Genomic DNA, 19021 nt, shown 5'->3' with positions numbered 1-19021 from the left:
AAGCAACTGAGCACCGGGATTGGCCTTATTATTTACCAGCCGATGCTACAACTCAGCCCACTGAGTTCCCTGCCTCTGGAAGCTTCCTCCTAATTGTAAGGCTGTCTGGAAGCGGATTATCTGCTGACTCCTCTTGGCGGGGCCCCAGAGCGATGGTGCTCATTCATATGTCGTATCCTCTGGGATGGTGCACCCCAGGACCCTCTGTGTGTCAATGAAAGCCAAATGGATTAGCAGAGGAAGCAGTGGCAGAGCAGGGAACAATGTTGTTATTCCAGCTGAGCCTGAAAGCGGGGAGGGAGGCTGGAAGGAGGGGTCTGGGGAGGCGTGCCGGACTCCACGGCTCTGGCTGGAGTGCAGACAATATCTCGACACCGGCAGCTGACAAGCACTCTGAAAAGGCTCCTGTGTTAACACTCTTTACAGCCTGACAGCCCAGGGTGATTAATAAAAGATGCTGCTTGCACACTTGCTGGAGATTTGATGTGTTCTCTCAGTGCTGAAGCAAGGCCCATGTGTTAGCAAGCTGCCTCTTGCCAGGGAATTACAAAGATGCTCCCTGGCTTCCTCTAGTCAACAGCATCCATCACACCACCACATGTGAACGAGCTGCAGCTGGATGGTGTGTAGCTTGGCAGCCATCCGTCTGCCCTTCCCACCCGCTTGCTCCTTTCTGCATCTGGGCCTGAGTGAAGCAGGTCTCCCTCTCTATTTCTGCTTGGACAGGTAGCTGTCCACGTGGTGGGCATGGAGTATGAACTGAACAAAGCTGGCCTCCAGAGGTTTGTGGTTTTCAATATTTAAGGCTCATTTTAAATGAAGATGTTCAATTTCCGAATTATTTTGAATTTTTAATACTTCTTAATAATTTTAAAGGTTTAATACTTTTTAAAGAGTACTAAATTAAACTCCCCCCACCCTTGCTGCCTGGGAGAACTTGATCTGATGGAATGGGCAGAGTGCACCCAGGTTCTCTTATCTGTGGGAACAGAGTTTGGATGGTGTGTTATTCCAGTCCCGTAGAGATGGGACTTGGTCCTGTCTCCAGGGTCAGGCTTCTTGCATGGAGACTAATTCCTCATCACATCCTTGAGTCTGGTGTGCGTGGGTCCCTCTGGGTCTCCCCAGGCACCTGCCACTGGTCCAGACTGCGGCAGCAAAACCCTTGGGGAATGGTCCATTTCATTCCCCTCTCTCAAACCTCCAAGATTAACTGCCTCAGCTCCATACCTCACTTTAAGCTCTGCCCCTGAAAGGAAAAGACTAGAATAAAATTCGCTCGTTTGGGGGAAGATGATTGATCTTTTTAAGAGTCAGTAAACTCGTTTTCAGTATAAACCAGAAAGAAATGAAAATGGAGGTAAAGTTTCTAAATTCATTCCCATCTTCCCTCTCTTTGAACATTTACCTACACCATGTTGGGAATTGTGCACTTTACAGAAATCATTTCACCCAAACTTCCTAGCAATTCTTGTTGGACAGTATCTTTATCTCAGTGTTAGGGCTATGATGGGATGTTTGCTGGATGGGACCACAAACTGGCCTTTTCCTTTTGCAGATGGATTGACAGAGGCCCAGGTCAATCTCATGGGGGAGTCAATGGTGTCATGCTTCCCACCCAGCCTGTCTGATGGCAGGGCTCACCCTCTTCTCTCCACCTCTCTGAGGGAAGAGTAGGGTTTGCATCAGGGAGCCATGGGAGCTAAGGTGTGGAAGTGCATAGTGAGCTTGGAGAGTAGGTAACCTGAAGGATAAGCTGGAAGGACTGTGTCAATCTCGAGGTGTCATGGAGCTTTGCAAGGCAGAGGATAAAGGATGCTCAGAGCCACATGTTAGAAAGGTGATTCAGGGGCGCATATGATGGAGTGGAAAGGGAAGGACTGGGACGTCACAGTCTCAGTAAGAGGTAGTGACAGGCCTCAACACTGGGTGTTTTTCTTCCTCCCCACATGGCCACCAAAGCTCTCCTCTGATCACCTAGCTCCTGCCTGGTGGAACTCACACTCATATCACCAGAACAGAGCACAACGCCGTTTTTCAAACCTTCTACACCAGGCCCCCAACTCCTAAAAGGGAGACCAGGTACGTAACGCAGTGCCTGGAACATGGCTCGTACACAAAAATGTGCTGTTGAATGAGCATGAGGGAGAGGATGGATGAGTGGATGAAGGCAAGGTGCACAGGTGCAGGGAAGCACAGGTAAGAGGGCATACCTCGAGTAAGACAGCCTTGAGCCACACCGCAGTCCCCGTCTGGGTCTATACACAGACTCACCCTCCCCCAGCAAGGCCTGGAGCATGCCCAGCACATTAGGAACCTGATACATGGGTGTGCACACCTCCCACACAAATCCCCCTGGGAATAGCTTCTTCACTTTCACTATAGATTCAACGTTGGAGAACATCTCCCAACTCCATATTCCTTTGAAGCAGATGAAATTCACACCAAGGTGGAATCAGATCAAGACTCATATTTAATAAGTGAAGAGTGGGTTCATTCTTTTTTGGGGGGGTGATGGAAATGTTCTTTTTAAAATTGTAGTATAGTTGATTTACAGTGATTCAGGTGTACAGCAAAATGATTCGGTTATATATATTCTCTTTCAGATCCTTTTCCATTTTGGGTTATTATAAGATATTGACTATAGTTCCCTGTGCTATACAGTAGGTCCTTGTTGTTTATCTATTTTACATACAGTAGTGTGTATCTGCTGGTCCCAAATTCCTAATTTATCCCTCCACCCCCTTCCCCTTTGGTAACCATAAGTTTGTTTTCTATGTCTGTGGGTCTATTTCATCATTTTTTTAGATGCCACATATAAGTGATATCGTATGATATTTGTCTTTCTCTGTCTGACTTACTTCACTTAGTATCTCTAGGTCCATCCAAGTTTCTGCAAATGGCATTATTTCATTCTTTTTTATGAACATACAATATTCTAATGTATACATGTACCACATCTTCTTTATCCACTCATCTGTCAATGGACATTTAGGTTGCTTCCATGTCTTGGCTATTGTAAATAGTGCTACGATGAACATTGGGGTGCCTGTATCTTTTTGAATGAGAGTCTTTGTCTTTTCTGGGTATATGCCCAGGAGTGGGATTGCTGGGTCATATAGTAGTTCTATTTTTAGTTTTTTAAGGAACCTCCATACTGTTCTCCATAGTGGTTGCACCAATTTACATTCCCACCAAGAGTGTAGGAGTGTTATGGATTCATTTTTTGTGAAAGATGTCCTTGACTACTTCTAAGAATCTCCTGTGTTCTATTTTGTTTTTATAAAAAAAAAATATTTGGGAGGACACAACTCCCTGAAGCGATCCAGAGGGAAACATTGACAGTGTTTGGCATTATCCCAAACCATAAAAAGCTCAAACCCCCCATGACCCTCTTGGATGGGGGAGGGCCAACCCCACTCCTACCCCCTCAGCATCCTGCCCTGCCAAGGCTCTTGAGCCTTCCCTCCTCTGAGCTCCTATGGCAGCACTTCTGGCTCTAATAGCATACTTAGTATAGTTAAAAAGCAATTTATAGGGCTTCCCTGGTGGCGCAGTGGTTGAGAGTCCACCTGTCGATGCAGGGGACACGGGTTCGTGCCCCGGTCCGGGAGGATCCCACATGACACGGAGCAGCTGGGCCCGTGGGCTGTGGCCGCTGAGCCTGAGCGTCCGGAACCTGTGCTCCACAATGGGAGGGGCCACAGCAGTGAGAGACTCGCGTACTGCAAAAAAAAAAAAAAAAAAAAAAAACCAACAGTGTATAGTTATTAATTTCTTATATAAATTTTATATTAAATTTTACTTGGGTTTTTTCTTTCTTCAACTAGATTTTAAGTTTTTGAGGACAGAAAGCATGTCTGGTAAGCTCTAATCCCTGTGTATAAGCTATCTATGTTCCTGACAAATATTGAAAAATGAAAACAAAATTATTTGGCAGCTTGATGGATATTCAGCAGATGAGTGAGTGAAGCAGAGCAGGATGCCTTGCTGTTCCACTCTAGCTGCAGTGGGCAGAGCAACTCCTGAGTCCATCGTCCCCTCCACTCTCTCTCTGTCCCTCCCCTGCTTGTTCTGTCTTCTCTCTCTTCTTCCATTCTTATCCCTCTGTTAAAAGTTTCTTTTATCATCTATTTCAGGATCCAGTCTATGCCAGGCACTGGGAGTAGTACAATCTCGCAGTATCCTGGTGTGTTCCACTGGGTCCTGAGTTTATTCTTCCTCCTTCCCCACTTTGTACTCCCCTCCCTTCAGCAATGTTTATGGAGAATCTCCTGCATAGGAGCTTCTTGTGGACAGTCACAGAAAGATGGCGGACACCACCCTATTGCATGCATCCTCTGAAAGCACTTGGCACCCTCCGTAAAGCTCTAAGCTTGTGAACTCTTTTGGGAGGACACTTTCTGCGGGGGTCCAGAGGGAGCAGACACCCAGGGAAGCTGCAGACAAGCTGAGAGAAGACCAGCAGCTGTGGACCCCCGGCCCGAGCTGTGACTCCAGGTGTGCTTGACCAGAAAGCCTGCCAGGGGGCCTCCCTGTGCACGGAATAAGACAGGGAGGCCGTCTCCTTGAGGAGTGGCCTCCTGGTATGTGAGCAATGACAGCCACATGTACCTTGTCCTCTGGAGTTAACTTTTGCTGCAGGTCTTAGTGACAGCCGGGAAAAATCAATAGTCCATGAGGTGATGAATTGGGAAGGGTCTAAATACGGGAAATGTGAGTGACACTTAGGAATAGCTCCATCAGGAATGGGGAAGGAGAAAGAGATTTGCACTTGGAGTGTGAACCTTGGCTTTGCTACGCTCTTGAAAGTGGACTTGGGAAAGCCCCCCTCCTTCCGTTCCTTAGCCTCCCTGCTGGGCTCCCACAGGCCTGCATCTGCTTCTGTCCCACATGCACGTGGTACAGTATCTTGTGACCTGTTATACATGTTTTTTTTGTTTTTTTCGGTACGCGGGCCTCTCACTGTGGCCTCTCCCGTTGCGGAGCACAGGCTCCGGACGCGCAGGCTCAGCGGCCATGGCTTACAGGCCCAGCTGCTCCGCGGCATGTGGGATCTTCCCAGACCGAGGCACAAACCTGTGTCACCTGCATCGGCAGGCAGACTCTCAACCACTGAGCCACCAGGGAAGCCCTATACATGCCTTTTTATGTTGGTCTCCACAAGAGGCTGAGCATCTTGATGGCAGGTGCTGTGTCTTCTTTATTTTTGATTTTCCTGGTCCCCAACGCAGGGATCTCTCCCAGGTGGGGACAACATTCTCTCCCATCTCCTTCCCACTCTCTCACACTGGGTCCCTGTCTTATATCATCTTCCCTCCATCTCATTTACATAATGGGAAGGGGCAAAGCAAGAGTTGGGCCCAGAGGCCTCTTGCTCCAGCTCCAAAGCTTGCCAGCTTGATAACGATGCTTGATGCTGAGGTTCTCAAACTTGAATGGGCATCATAGTCACTGGGAGAGCTTGTTTAAACCCAGGTGCTTGGACTCCAGCACCCAAGTTTCTGATTCAGTAGGGGGGGTCTGAGATCCTGCCTCCCTAAGCAGCTCCCAGGTGATGCTGATGCTGCCGGCGCAGGGCCCAGCCCTAAGAATCGCTGCTAGGAGGCTTCGTAGCTATGGCTGTGGATGTTCTTCTCAGGAGTTTAATGCATGTGCCTCTGCTTCATAGTGGAGAGACTTGACATGAGTAGATTTGAGACTCATAGGATTAGAAAACAAAATTCACATGCGGCAACTTGGAACCCAGAAAAGGCCCTCGATTTGAAGTCAGACTCGGAATGCAAATCCAGCTGTTAACAGTTACCAGCTCTGTGACTGTGACCAAGACATGTCACCTCTCCCAGGCTCGCTTTCCTCATCTGTGAAATGGGAATACTATTACCTATTTCAGAGAATTATTGTGAGGGTTAAATGCCACAGTTCCTCTCATGGTTTCTGGTACTGGTTAGGCATTCAGCTATTGATAAAAGTTTGGACTTGATTGGAAAACATCAATCAGGATGCTTCTGTTCTGCCCACATGGGCACAGGGCACAGAATAGAAGTGGGTATTGGGGATTTAGCAAGATAGATTCCATGGGACATTCTAGAAAGCATTCATCTTAATATTGTTGACAGGGTGGGGGTAATGGACGTGCGTGTGATTGTGTGTTTTTCTTGGATAGTCTCCTGGGCTGTATCAGCTGCGTGAAGCCCCAGCATGGAGCTTTGTATTTTACTTTGTACATTATGGGGAGGTCCATGCATGTTTGAGTTTGGGGGTGGGTGGGGAATTACAGCCCTTCTGCATCTGTCGCCAGAGTTGACCCCTACACCTAACTAAGGGATGGCAGTAGTGAGGGCAGTGACGTGGAGTGCCAGGGTTGTTTCAGAGATTAGTACTAATGATTATGTCCACTGTTTACTATATACCACACCCAGCTATTCAGCTTCGAGGAAGTTATTTACCCTCTCCAGTCTGCATTCTTCTCTCCTATAAAAGGAAACCTGGTAAGAATGTGATCGCTAGGATGCAGTGAGACACTACCTATTAAGCTCTTTTTTTCATTGTTTTAACTGGAGTATAGTTGATTTACAATGTGTGTTAGTTTCAGGTGTACAGCAAAGTGAGTCAGTTATACATATGCCTATATCAACTCTTTTTTAGATTCTATTCCCACATAGGACATTACAGAGTACTGAATAGAGTTCCCTGTGCTATACAGTAGGTTGTTATTAGTTATCTATTTTATGTATAGTAGTGTGTATATGTCAATTCCAATCTCCGAATTTATCCCTCCCCCTTCTTTCCCCCTTGGTAACCATAAGTTTGTTTTCTACATCTGTGACTCAGTTTCTGTTTTGTAAATAGGTTCATTTGTACCATTTATTTTTAGATTCCACATATAAGTGATATCATATGATATTTGTCTTTCTCTGCCTATTAAGCTCTTAAAACAGCGCCTAGCCCATGGTGAGTACTCAGTGACTATTAGCCTTTGTTATTTATTGAGAACCTACTATTTTTCAGGCACACTGCAGAGGTCATGCATTTATTCCCCAAACACAGGGACTGTTTTAGGTCCAGCAGATCCCTGGTGGTCAAGATAGTTTACTCTTGTATTTTTTGTTTTCTTTTGGCTGTGCTGAGCTGCTTGTGGGATCTTAGTTCCCTAACCAGGGACTGAACCTGGGACCTCAGCAGTGAAAGCACAGAGTCCTAACCACTGGACCACCAGGGAATTCAATCTACTCTTGTTTTTCCTTTTTCTTTTTTCAATGTTTCCATTTTTATTTATATATTTTCTTTTTTTCTTATTAGTTATCTATTTTATACATATTAGTGTATATATGTCAATCCTAATCTCCCAATTCATCCCCCGCCTTTTCCTCCTTGGTTTTCAAATACCATTTCTAAAATACGCAAAGCATTGAGATGGTAATGGGCTTGTCGGAGGGAGGTCGCCCCTGAGCTAGGAAACAGGTCAGCTGAAATTTCAACCCACCACCCACAGACCCATTCTGTTCTGCTGCCCTGCCCACCTGTAGCACTGTCCTTACTTCATCAACATCAGATGCTGATAATAATTATAATTTGTGCAGAGAACGAAAACATCAGTTTAATAGTTATGAGGGTATGATGGTAGATCCAAATATGTAGTTTGCACACATTTTGATTTGATTTATAGATCTCATTTACTAATTTATATTCATTTAATACTTTCATTATAAAATATGCAAAGAAACAGAGATTTGTGTGTATAAGGGATTTTTAAAAAAAAATTTAGGTTTATAAATGGTTTGGAACAGGTTGCAGAAACATCATCTGTTGCTCTTTGTAATATATCTTGAGCATGCTCTGACATATCCTGAAATAATTTGCCTTGGAAAAAAGCACTGTGCCCTCTCTCTCTTTTTATTTTTTTCAAATGTAACTGTAAATATTACTTTGATGTATGTAATTGCTGCAACCATTTCCATTTGAAGGAAGACTTCTAACCCTTCCATCTCTCATCTCTTGCTATTGTCAAGAAATAAGAAAAACTGACTTAAAATGCAGCATTCAACTGTGTTTAATGTAAACATTGAAGAAGTCTGAGAACAGCCACAAATTTTCCTTTGCTTAATGCAATCTTGAAAATATTTCAAGTATTCTGTTTTACAGGCACGCATCCACTCTGCTTAGGGAAAATATTTCTTCAGGCACATCTTAGCATGTCAAGATTGCTTCTGGTCCCTGGCACTTTGTAGGAACTGAACAGATGTTTGGCGATTGACTTGAGTTGAAGTTCACTGGGATGCAAGGGTGGGTATAGCAGTCAGAGACCCTTGGGTACCTCTAGGCACAGAGACAGCTCCGGCAGGGCTCGGCAAGGGGGCTCTGGCTGAGTGAGGGAGGTCTGCAATCCCTCTGAGCATTGCAGTGCCGTCCAGTATCAGACCTTGGCCAGTGCAGAGCTGGAGCTGGCTTCAGGATTGGTCCCTTGTCAGTCATTTCATCAAGTAGCTTTCCTTCTGAGCTTTAAGACCAGGCTGTGAGCTCATGGACTGATCCATCCATGATTCATCACTTAAGTCATTCAGCAGCTGCAGGATGTAAGCTTCCCCCTGGCTGTCTCTTGGGCTGTTGAGAGATCTGGGTGGGTGGTGGAAATAGATCTGGTCTGAAATGCTGTGGACACCTGGGGGCCTGTTTTTAAAATTTCTTTCAATTAAAAAAATTTTTCATTGGCTGTTTTTCCTTGCATCTGATCTTTAATTTTTTTAAATTGAAGTATAGTTGATTTACAATGTTGTGTTAATTTCTGCTGTACAACAAAGTGATTCAGTTATACATATATCTACATTCTTTTTTTATATTCTTTTCCATTATGGTTTATCACAGGATATTGACTAAAGTTCCCTGTGCTATACAGTAGGACCTTGTTGTCCATCCATTCTATATATAATAGCTTATATCTGCTAACCCCAATCTCCCACTCCATCCCTCCCCCATAGCCTATATCTGCATCACATACTTGCTGGCAGTTCAACCTGCGTCAAGTCCCTTCTTGTTCTGGACCTTGGTCACCGCGTAACCTCTAAGAGCAAGGACAGCAATACAATTCTATCCCATTAACACTTTGTGTGTGTGCGTGTGTGTGCGCATGCGTGCGTGTGCGTGTGTGTGTGAGGGTGCGTGTGCGTGCGTGCGTGTGTGTGCACGTGCTGGTCAGCTAATTTGTCGCAGCATCAAAATTTTTACTCCTCTATTAACAAAGAAGGAAATATTCTGACCTATTTTTTGGCAGAGCAAAGTTCTGGAATTTCAAATCATGGGATTCTTCTTTTGTTGTTTTTCTATTGCCCCTGTGATGATAGAAAATAGATTATAGTCAGAAAATTGTAAAAAGAGAGGGGAAAAAATAATTAAGTGCATTCCTTCATAGAAACAACCACCCAGTCAGATGTAAGTAATTAGCATCTCGCACGTAATTCGAAATCTCTCTTTGCATTTCCACTGGGGTTAAACAAAATCTGAGTTTAAAGTAATCCAATTGCTTCAAACTTTTTTTTTTTTTTTTTTTAGTGTAAGTGCTTTATTTTACAAGGGGTAATAGCATGGGGTAGAATAAGCACCCCTATCAAAATGAGGACGTGGGCACTCCCACATCAGGGAGGTCACGGTGGTGCCCTCCTTAAGCTCTCTGATTGTCCATGACATTGCTCTGTACAGCGAAGAGCATCACACCTGGTTAAAGGGGGGCTGTCAAACAAGGACAGTGCCTATGGGCTAAGGAATGTCCTAGATGCTTTCCTATGTTAAATGAATTCGGCCAAAAACTAACAAACATCATCCGGTCTAGGGAGGCAGATGATTTAGAAATAGCAACTTGGATTCAAATAATTTGTATTGAACTTCTGTATAATCTAGCCACTTTGTGATGGTATTTTCTATGAAGAGATTAACTTATTTTAAATTGAGTTAATTTGTTCAAATTCAGTAAGGCATACTCTATCATAAACCACCTCTAGTTCATTTCATTAGCCAAGTTTAATATACTTCCATTTCTTGTGCAGGCATTTCGTGAGCTTTATCAGACATTTAAGGATGATCCTTTCCTCCACAAATGTTCCTTGGCAGCTACCTGTGTAGCTCCTCTGACCACTTTGCCCTCCTGCTTCTCTCCCCTTGGGCCACACCTACTTCTTGGTCCTTAGATTTTCTCTCCTCCCTCCCCCAGGTCTCTTCTAGGGACTGGTCCCTGTTTTTCAAACAGCTGTTGTCTTCCTTCTTCTCCTGCATCTAACTCATGCTTCTGAGTTCAGCTCACATCACTTCCTCAGAGAAACCTTCCTTCCTCTCTGAGACGGACCCCTTCACAGAACTTGTCTGAACTTTCATTGTCCTTTGGTTTAACACGTAGCTTGTATTCATGTCTGCTAAGCTGCAGAACTGCCATTTCCATGAGGGCAGGGACTGCAGGGCTCTGCATGCCCAGGCTTTGGGTCAGTGCCCGACCTGCAGTGGATGTACATGGCTGCACATGTGAATAAAGGTCTCCAGGAAATGCCAAAAGATGACTTGAGACTCTATCTTCATCTAGGATTTTGTGTGAGGCCTATTGACTGCAACATTATAAATAAAAAAAATAGTGAGTTGTTTGGATATATTTTGTCATTGTGTAAATTGATCATCTAGAAAGATGATGGCATTATTCTGTTATTTGTCATTTTTTTTGTTATTCCATGATTACACAATTATTTCATCATTGTATTATTTCATTTTTTAAAAAAATTATCTGGGTTAAAGCTCTATTCATAAATCTATGTCTGCATTCTGACTTCATTTCTAAGTTCTAAATATGAACATCTAACTATTTTTGGGACCTTTCTAACTGGTCCTCTGTCAGACCCAGGCCCTTTTCCTAGTGAGTTTTCCCAGTGAGCGGCTCCATTGCTCACATAATTTCCCAACCAGCAGCCTGGGGACTCACCTTAAGTCTTCTCTTTCCTCTCCTCTCCATCCTCACCATCTCAGCAATTTGTTACCAGGTCCTAACAATCGATTCCCGAACATCCTCTCTCTCCACTCCCATAAGTGATACCCGGTCTTAGTTCTACTTTTAGAACTAAGTTCTCTCCAGCCTGGACTTTGGTGTTGGCCCCCAGCCACCTGGGCTCCAATCCACCCACCAAACTGCAGTAAGAACAACCATCTTTCTAATTAGCAGAATATTATTGAGTCACCTCCCTGCTTGAAAATCCTCACCACTCCTCTATTTCTGCAGGACAAAGCCCACACTCTTTACCATGATAACCAAAATCCCTGCCCCAGTGGCCTTGAATACAATTTTTGTTGTTTGTGTTTTCATTTCCTGCCACCCTCTCCCTCTGCCAGTCCCCCGCATTTTCCTCTTTCTGGGTCATACTTTTGTATGCTTCCAGATCATAGATTAGATTTGTCTTTTGCCTCCATTGGATCTGGCAAAATACTTTCCATTCTTTAAGGTTTAGTTCAAATATTAGTTCCCCATGAGGTCTTCTGTGCTGCTTCCTCTTTCAACCCTTTTAGTATTTTTGGTATATCTCTGTTTTACCATTCATTCATGTGTTCATGAATCCATTCATTCATTAACTCAGCAAGTAATATTGGATCTATCTTGTGCCAGGCTGTATACAGTCATTAAAGAAGACACATGAAGCCTGCCTCATGAATCTTTTATTGTTGTTGGGAGATAGGCCATAAACAAGTAAATAAGCAATCATATTTTCATCATATTGCCTTGTGTGTGTTCATGTGTTCATGTTCCCCTAGAGTAGGGGATTTTTGCCAGTAGAGACATATCCTGGGAATTTTTTCTCTCCCAGCACAGGGACTAGCTGACCTCAGGTATGAGCTCAGGAATGTTTTTAAGATATGAAATGAAGCATTGATAATAAATAGATAAAATGCCCTGCCCAATGGACTCATACACAATAGTGAACCACACACTCAGTTGTGTATGGTCCCTTAGGTCTCTCTGATACCAAGGAGATTCTGACCTGTCCCTGTACTGAGAAGGAGGCCCCTGGTTTCATCATATTGCTCAGATATGGGCAGCGTTTCTGTGCTCTGACAGCCAATATAAAGTTTGCTGCAATGGCTTTAACCAGTTCAATTTTAGGAGAATGGTGGGATTCTGGGAATTTCCTGAAGAACCCAACAGGCTGGGAGCTTCCTCTGACCTTTCCAGAGAATCTGCTTTTGCTTTTTTCTCTTTAGGAAGAGAGTTTAACTCAAGCTCTCTTTCTATTTCATCTTTATAGCAACCTTCAGTAGTAAATGGGTGGGCATCCTTTTCAGCTTCGTACTACAGATGAGGAAACAGGGACCCTGAAAGTGGAGGGGAGTAGGTCCAAGGTAACCAGGCTGGTTGATGGCCCATCCAGTGCTCCACACCAGGTCTCTGTTCTCCTGCCAGGTGTGTGTTACATGCGCTGCACGGGAAGCCAGAGTGTGTGGCTGCCTGATGCTCAGGGCCAGGCCCCTCTGAGATCAACTAAGGAACAGGAGGGAGAACGGGTGGCGGGGAAGGGAGTATGGAGGAGGATGGGGAGGTGGGGCTGCTCTTCCTACAATGGATTATTTAAGAAAACCATTAACGAAGCTGGCAAGTTAATAGCCATCTACCTGGACAGGAGGTAGTTAAGTTTATTTGTTTTTAGAACACATAAAAAGAGCAGAGAATATTAGAAGGATTAGCAATAGAAGAGGTTCCCTCCCTCTTCCCCCTCCCTCCCCAGTTATTTGGGATTGAGTTTTTTTTGCTAATCACAAGGAAAACTGAAATGTCCCACCCCACAGTTTTTCTCTCCACCAGGTCTTTCTGCCTTAAATCATTCCTTAGTGTTCAGGTTATAGGGACACATTTTTTATAAATGCACCATGTTGAAAGAGTTACAAAGCCTCAGACTATCGCAGAAAATATTGTTCAAGAGTGTCAATCATAATAGGTCAAAATTGTTTTCTTTGTATTAACTTAATACCTGACCTTGGAAGGAGACAGTCAATGTTCCCACGTTGGCCATGGCATTTGTGAGCCTGGGGTTGACGGTTCTCTTTACTGCAGTAGTGTAAGCAGATACACTCTATTTTCAAGACCTCAAACATCTGAGACCAGCTGTCCTTCCTGTGGGCTGTTCAGTCTGTCCCACCCACATAGTAAAATAAATCCAATGAGCACTTTTTTTTTTTTTTTCGGTACATGGGCCTCTCACTGTTGTGGCTTCTCCCGTTGCGGAGTACAGGCTCCGGATGCGCAGGCTCAGCGGCCATGGCTCACGGGCCTAGCCGCTCTGCGGCATGTGGGATCCTCCCAGACCGGGGCACGAACCTGTGTCCCCTGCATCAGCAGGCGGACTCTCAACCACTGCACCACCAGGGAAGCCCCAGTGAGCACTTTTAAACCACTGCTCTATTGCTTATTGCTGATCCTGGTCAAGTGCCCCCCAGGGAAGCAACACAGACTAATTTATTACACAGAGAACTCAGCACATCCCAGAAAAGTGGGCAGTGCTGTAGGTTTGTGGGGAAACTGAGGCACAGAGTGTCAGTGGGTGAGCCAATTAATTGTTCTTGAAATCACCTCTTACTCCACTGAGAAAGAGCACATCACCTCACAGGAGCCAGCTTCTCTTCTTAACTATACACCCAACACTTCTTGTTCTATACTTTTCGGAGATCTCTGATTTCCTTTTTCTCTTTGGCACCTCCCTCCTGCATGGTCAGTTGACAAAACCCATCCAGTCCTCCTTCACATGTCTTCTTTCTCCATCCCTTTCTTACACCCCCTCTGAGTCTGCCCTCTCCAGAGCCTCTTTACTTTTCAGGTAGATCTAACAGAAGCCAGTTCTGCGTAGTTGAATCAATACATAGTGACTGTAGTGTGTTGAAGACTGTCTATAAAAAAATGTGTCTATCTAGAAATGGTGAATTATTTGGGAAGAGGTTCTTTGAAAATGTAAGCAAGGTAAGATCTTGAGATGAGATCGTCCTGGATTAGGGTGGCTCTATATCCAAGGACAGGTGTTCTTAGAAGAGGAGAAGACATGGAGAAGGGCATGTGAATGTCCCACATGAAGATAGAGGCAGAGGTTGGAGTAATGCTGCCACAGGCCAAGGAGCATCTGGAGCCACCCAAAGCTGGGAGAGGAAAGGAAGGATGCTCCCCTAGAGCCTTCAGAGGGAGCACAGCCCTCTGAATTGATTTCAGACTTCTGGGCTCCAGGACTGTGAGAGAATACATTTCTGATGTTTTAAGCCCTGGTTTATGGTAATTTGTTACAACAGCCCTAGGAAACTAACACACAGGACATCTAACCTGTCCCAAGGTACAGAAGATGAATCAGACCCAAAGCTCAAGCAGGGCAAGACATTAGGTGTAATGATAAAAGGAAAAAGAAAGGAAAAGAAATGGGTCATACCTTTAAGTGAAGGGGTAGTCAGGGAAGGCTTCTGCAGAGCGATGAATGAGGATGTACAGGCATTTGCCAGACAGATGACTTGGTGGACTGGGAGGTGGAGAGTAAGGTGGGGCAACCTATTTTGAGAGTTAAAGACGCCTGCTCCAAGCTGTCCTGGCCATTTTCCTCTAAATTCTTACCTTTACCTGTACTCCCAGGTACACGCAACATGGCAGGTACAGTCTGACCAGCACAGAAAGAGAACTACCATTTCTTCTGTTGTGAAACTACACTTCTCTTAATAAACTTTCAGATCAAGTTCAGCTTTTTCCAGAAACTTCTCATTCTATACACTCCCATTGAGCTTGCAGATTTCTGAGAAATCACACAAATTGCTCTTAAGCCATAAGTCTCTTTCAAGGGCCTGTGCAGCTGGATTGCTGACTCCAAGATCATGAATAGCAATAATGTATAATGTTATAATTATCATGATAATAACAACAGCTTGAAACTGAGATAAGATTTAAAATCTACTGATCATTGTTTGCCAGTTCACACATATTAATCCATCAAATGCTCACAACAATCCTCTGAGGTCAGTCCTAGTCTTTCTCCAGTCCTGTTGGATTTCTTTATCTTATGTTCCATTTATGCTCCATCTCCTCAGGAATTGCCACATATTAGGCTCCTGAGGAAACACTCTGAGAAGGAGATGATAGCACAGGAAGTCCATTAGGGTGAGATCTTGGGATCCACCCCTGTGGAGGAAAGGGAAGGAAGCAGGATTGGGCAGGGGGAAAAGTTGGGCGGTGTTCTTGGATTGGTATGATGGCCCTTCAGAACTATTCCAAGTTGTGGTGAGGACTGTGCTTTGGTACTCCCAGGTGGACCAGTTAGTGGATGTGAGCTGCCCCAGGTGAGGCAACTCCATTCAACTGAGACAATTCCCAAAGAAGGTTGCTATGGTGAAACTCCCAAAGTCTAGTGTAACATCATATTGCATTCTGGCTCTTTAGAGTCTGAGGTCCCAAGATCAACATAGGTCTTGGCTATATTTTTCATTAGGAGAGAATGAAGATGGAAGGAGGGAGGAAGGAAGGATGTGGCCAAGGGCAGTATGATCCTGAGGGCAGGCTGTCCCCTAGGAAGGGGTGGATAAGCAAGTCAGAGAGATGCTAGTCTCCGTGGAATGTGATGACGTGTGGACACAAAGGTTAAGAGCACACACTTGTACTTGATCTGGGTTTGAACCTGGTTCTGCCAACTGAATAAGTCACTAATTTATCTCATCATCTCCATTTTACCCACAAGGAAGGGAAGAGTTATAATAACTCCCTCCCTCACATGTTGATTGCATGTTAGTGATCATTTTCATTATCTAGGACCCAATTCTTACTCAGATAATTAAGGAATAGCAGAGGTGGACAACCAGAAGCACCAAGAATGACAGTTGATATGAAAGTATTTCAGCCAGGGCAAAAGTGTGGGTTATTAACTCACAGTTTTCGTGGGTCAGGATTCTAAGCGTGACTTTGCTGGGTCCTCTGTTTTATGGTCCCTGTTGAGGTTGCAGCGACCTCATGTGTCAGCCAGAGTTGGGGGTCTCATCTGAAACCTCAACTGGGAAAGGATCTATCTGGTCCTAAGCACATGTGATTGTTGGCAGAGTTCAGTTTCTTATGGCCTATTGGACTGAGAAGATCACTTCCTTGGTGTCTGTTGGTGGGAGGATGCCCTCAGTTCCTTGCCACATGGGCCTCCCTAATACGGCCACTTGCTTTATCAAAACGTGCAAAGCAAGAAGACAAGAGGAAAGTTGCAATCTCATGTAATGTAATCTCAGAGATGACGTCTCATCAATTTTGCCATCTCCTGTTGCTTAGAAGCAGTCACAGGCCTCGCTCTCAATTAAGAGGGATGGGGATGGATTATACAGGGAGGGACATAAGTACCAGGAGAAGAGGTAATTGGGGGCCACTTTAGTGTCTGTCTGCCACATAATATTGCTCCCTCAATGTAGAAGTGTGAGTAGAGGTGACAATACTTAGTAACATCCAGAAGGTATTTGGCAAACCTGCAAACCAAATAAGCTAGAATCTTTCTGCAGCCTGTTTTACAACCTTCCATGACTCCTGAAAATGTCAGGCCAGTTTTCAAAGTTTTTCAGTTAATTCCAGAAGACTCCAACAAACACCAGAACAAACTGGTTCTCCAGTTCTTTGCTCTTGCATGTGAGGGGTCATTGTAATTATTTTTGCAGCAGGATGGTATACTTCTAACTCCCTTAAAATAGTCACTGCATTAGTTGTCACAAACAACTTCTCCAAGTGATGGATATCTATTTTGTTCATTCTGTTTGGTCATTAAGCCAAGTGGGTGGTACGTACAAACTTCCTTCAAGTTGTTTATTCCTGCACACAGTTTCTTCTAAACCTAGGAAATGTTTAACACTCTCTCTGAGCGTCTGAGAAAAGCCCAAGTTCTTGGGGATTTGACATGCCATAGCCTGGATGATGGATACTTTTTATGTGCTTGCACTGCTGAACCCAGAAAAGTTGAAGGACATACACAGGCTTCTAGCCACACAGATTTTTTTTTTAAAGTTTGAGTTTGAATATATTTACATAGAGTTGATTTTCTCAAGCTCATGCAGCCTCCCCATTCATTCCCGACTCTCTTGCACTTTTAGATTGCTTGAATGGGCCCTGAAGATTTGAGCTGGTGACCTCCCCAGAAGAATTTGAGAGGAACGTCCACTCAGTAATAAATTGATCACAGTGGAGAGTTGAAATGAGAGAGTTGCTATTACTCATGCTTTTGTGATGGTTAATTTTACCTGTCAATTTGGCTAGGCTATGGTGCCGAGTTTTTGGTCAAACAGCAGTCTACATGTTGCTGAGAAGGTATTTCTTAGACCTGATTAACATTTAAGTCAGCAAACTTGGAATGAAGTGGATGACCCTCCCTAGTGTGGGTGGGTCTCATCCAATCAGTTGAAGGCCTTAAGAGCAAAGGCTGAGGTTTCCCTTCCTGAAGAAGGAATTCTGCCTCAAGGCTGCAACATAGGAACCCTGGCTTAGTTTCCAGTCTGCTGTCCCATGGAACTGGGTGCAAGACTGCAACATCCACTCTTCTTACCTGCCCTATAGATTTCAGACTTGCCAGCCCCCATAAGCATGTAAGCCAATTCATTAAAATAAATCTCTCTCTCAGTATATGTAACCTTGACTAATATACTTCTAATTTAATCCTCACAACAGTGTTTCATATCAGATACTCATGTTATCCTTATTTTACAGATGAAGAAACAAAGACTCAGCACCCAGGTTATTGAGACAAATCTTGGTATGAAACCTGTTCCTTCATGGAACGGACTCCATAGAAAATAAATGTTTCACTCCAAGCCACAGTGTCTGAGGAACAGGGAAAGATGTACACACAGAAGACTCTTTGTCCTAAAGGATCCCTCTAGAATTGAGCAAAGCTTTGAGTAAGTTTCTGCAGGAAGCCTGGGTGTGAGATGGTCCTGGCAGGTTGCCATGGCCCCCACTGTGAGACATTCTCTCTCTCCTTGTGCCTGAGTCATAGTGGAATTTGAGTTGCCAGTGAAGACACAGTGGATGCTGTTGTCCATGGGATGTGGCCTAATTGCCTATTTGGATTGTTGCAATAAACCCATGCCTAGATATCTTATGGGAAGCTACATTTACTTGGAAGCAGACGCTGATGATAAGGCATGATTTCAAACTCTGCTCACAGATCGGGATGCAGTAAGATCCCGTACCTACTTGTGTCTGTACACACCAGGAGATAAAAACACACCAAATTTGGAGGTGTCCCTGCCCTGCCTGAAAGTATGTGTATAGTGGAAAGTGAGGGGGATGACCCAGATACAAGACAGACTTTTATTCCAAAGCAGCTTCAACGTTGGGGGCATTGCTCAGAGCCTTCTGTCTGTCTTGTCCAGTGTCTCCCATTTGTGGAACTTATAGCTACAACCTTGGAAAATAATGTCAGGGATAGCCACCTGGAGAGGAAAGAGAGTTTGGTCCTGTGACTTTAGGGTTAGGGTTAGGGTTCAGGCCCTAAATATTTTACTGCCTCGCTATGTTATCTCAATCATGTTACTTAACTATAACCCGGTCATGGTTATGCCATGTGTAAAATCAGAGTTTGGGACTGGTTGGTGTGTTCCCTGAAGCTTCATTACTCTATGTATCCTGAACACTTTCCTATCCCTGCATTAAACAAAGGGGAATAAGAGTCCTGATTCATAAGCAGATGAAAGTCTTGTGGCAAAGTCCTAAAAACCATGGCATGAGAGGGGTGTGTGTATAACATGCTTTGAGAACTTAGTGGCAGAATGAATTAACTTAAGGGTCCTGTGCTCACTGAAGCTCCCTAGATCTTTCCCCTGGGTGTCAAGAGCGCCTTGTTAGTTTCCTTGACATCAGTCCCTTTCTACTCAAAGATCCTCTGCTAATTTTACCTCAGCCATCATTTCAACTCTCCAGTTTTGTTTTACAAACCTATGTTCCAGGCAAACCGAACCTCTTGCTACCTGAAACACAGCACATTGAAACTCTCTCTTCTCATGTGGTTTCCTCTACCTGAGA

At 44.3% G+C, this 19021-nt stretch overlaps 1 protein-coding gene across 1 annotated transcript in view; it reads right to left on the bottom strand.

The window, feature by feature from the left end:
- CLNK (cytokine dependent hematopoietic cell linker) overlaps positions 1-19021 on the bottom strand; it is a 137718-nt gene that overhangs the window by 103307 nt on the left and 15390 nt on the right. Inside the window, exons 2-3 of the mRNA XM_060096120.1 lie at positions 12189-12313; positions 9258-9329 (exon numbers count right to left, since the gene is read on the bottom strand). Coding sequence (XP_059952103.1) covers positions 9258-9329; positions 12189-12313 — 197 coding nt within the window. The remainder of the gene's footprint in view (positions 1-9257; positions 9330-12188; positions 12314-19021) is intronic.

This window comes from Mesoplodon densirostris, chromosome 1 (genome assembly GCF_025265405.1).
Source record: "Mesoplodon densirostris isolate mMesDen1 chromosome 1, mMesDen1 primary haplotype, whole genome shotgun sequence".
NCBI classification, from domain to species: Eukaryota; Metazoa; Chordata; class Mammalia; order Artiodactyla; family Ziphiidae; genus Mesoplodon; species Mesoplodon densirostris.
Note: the sequence above shows the minus strand (reverse complement) of the source record. Positions and strands in the feature narration are given on the sequence as shown.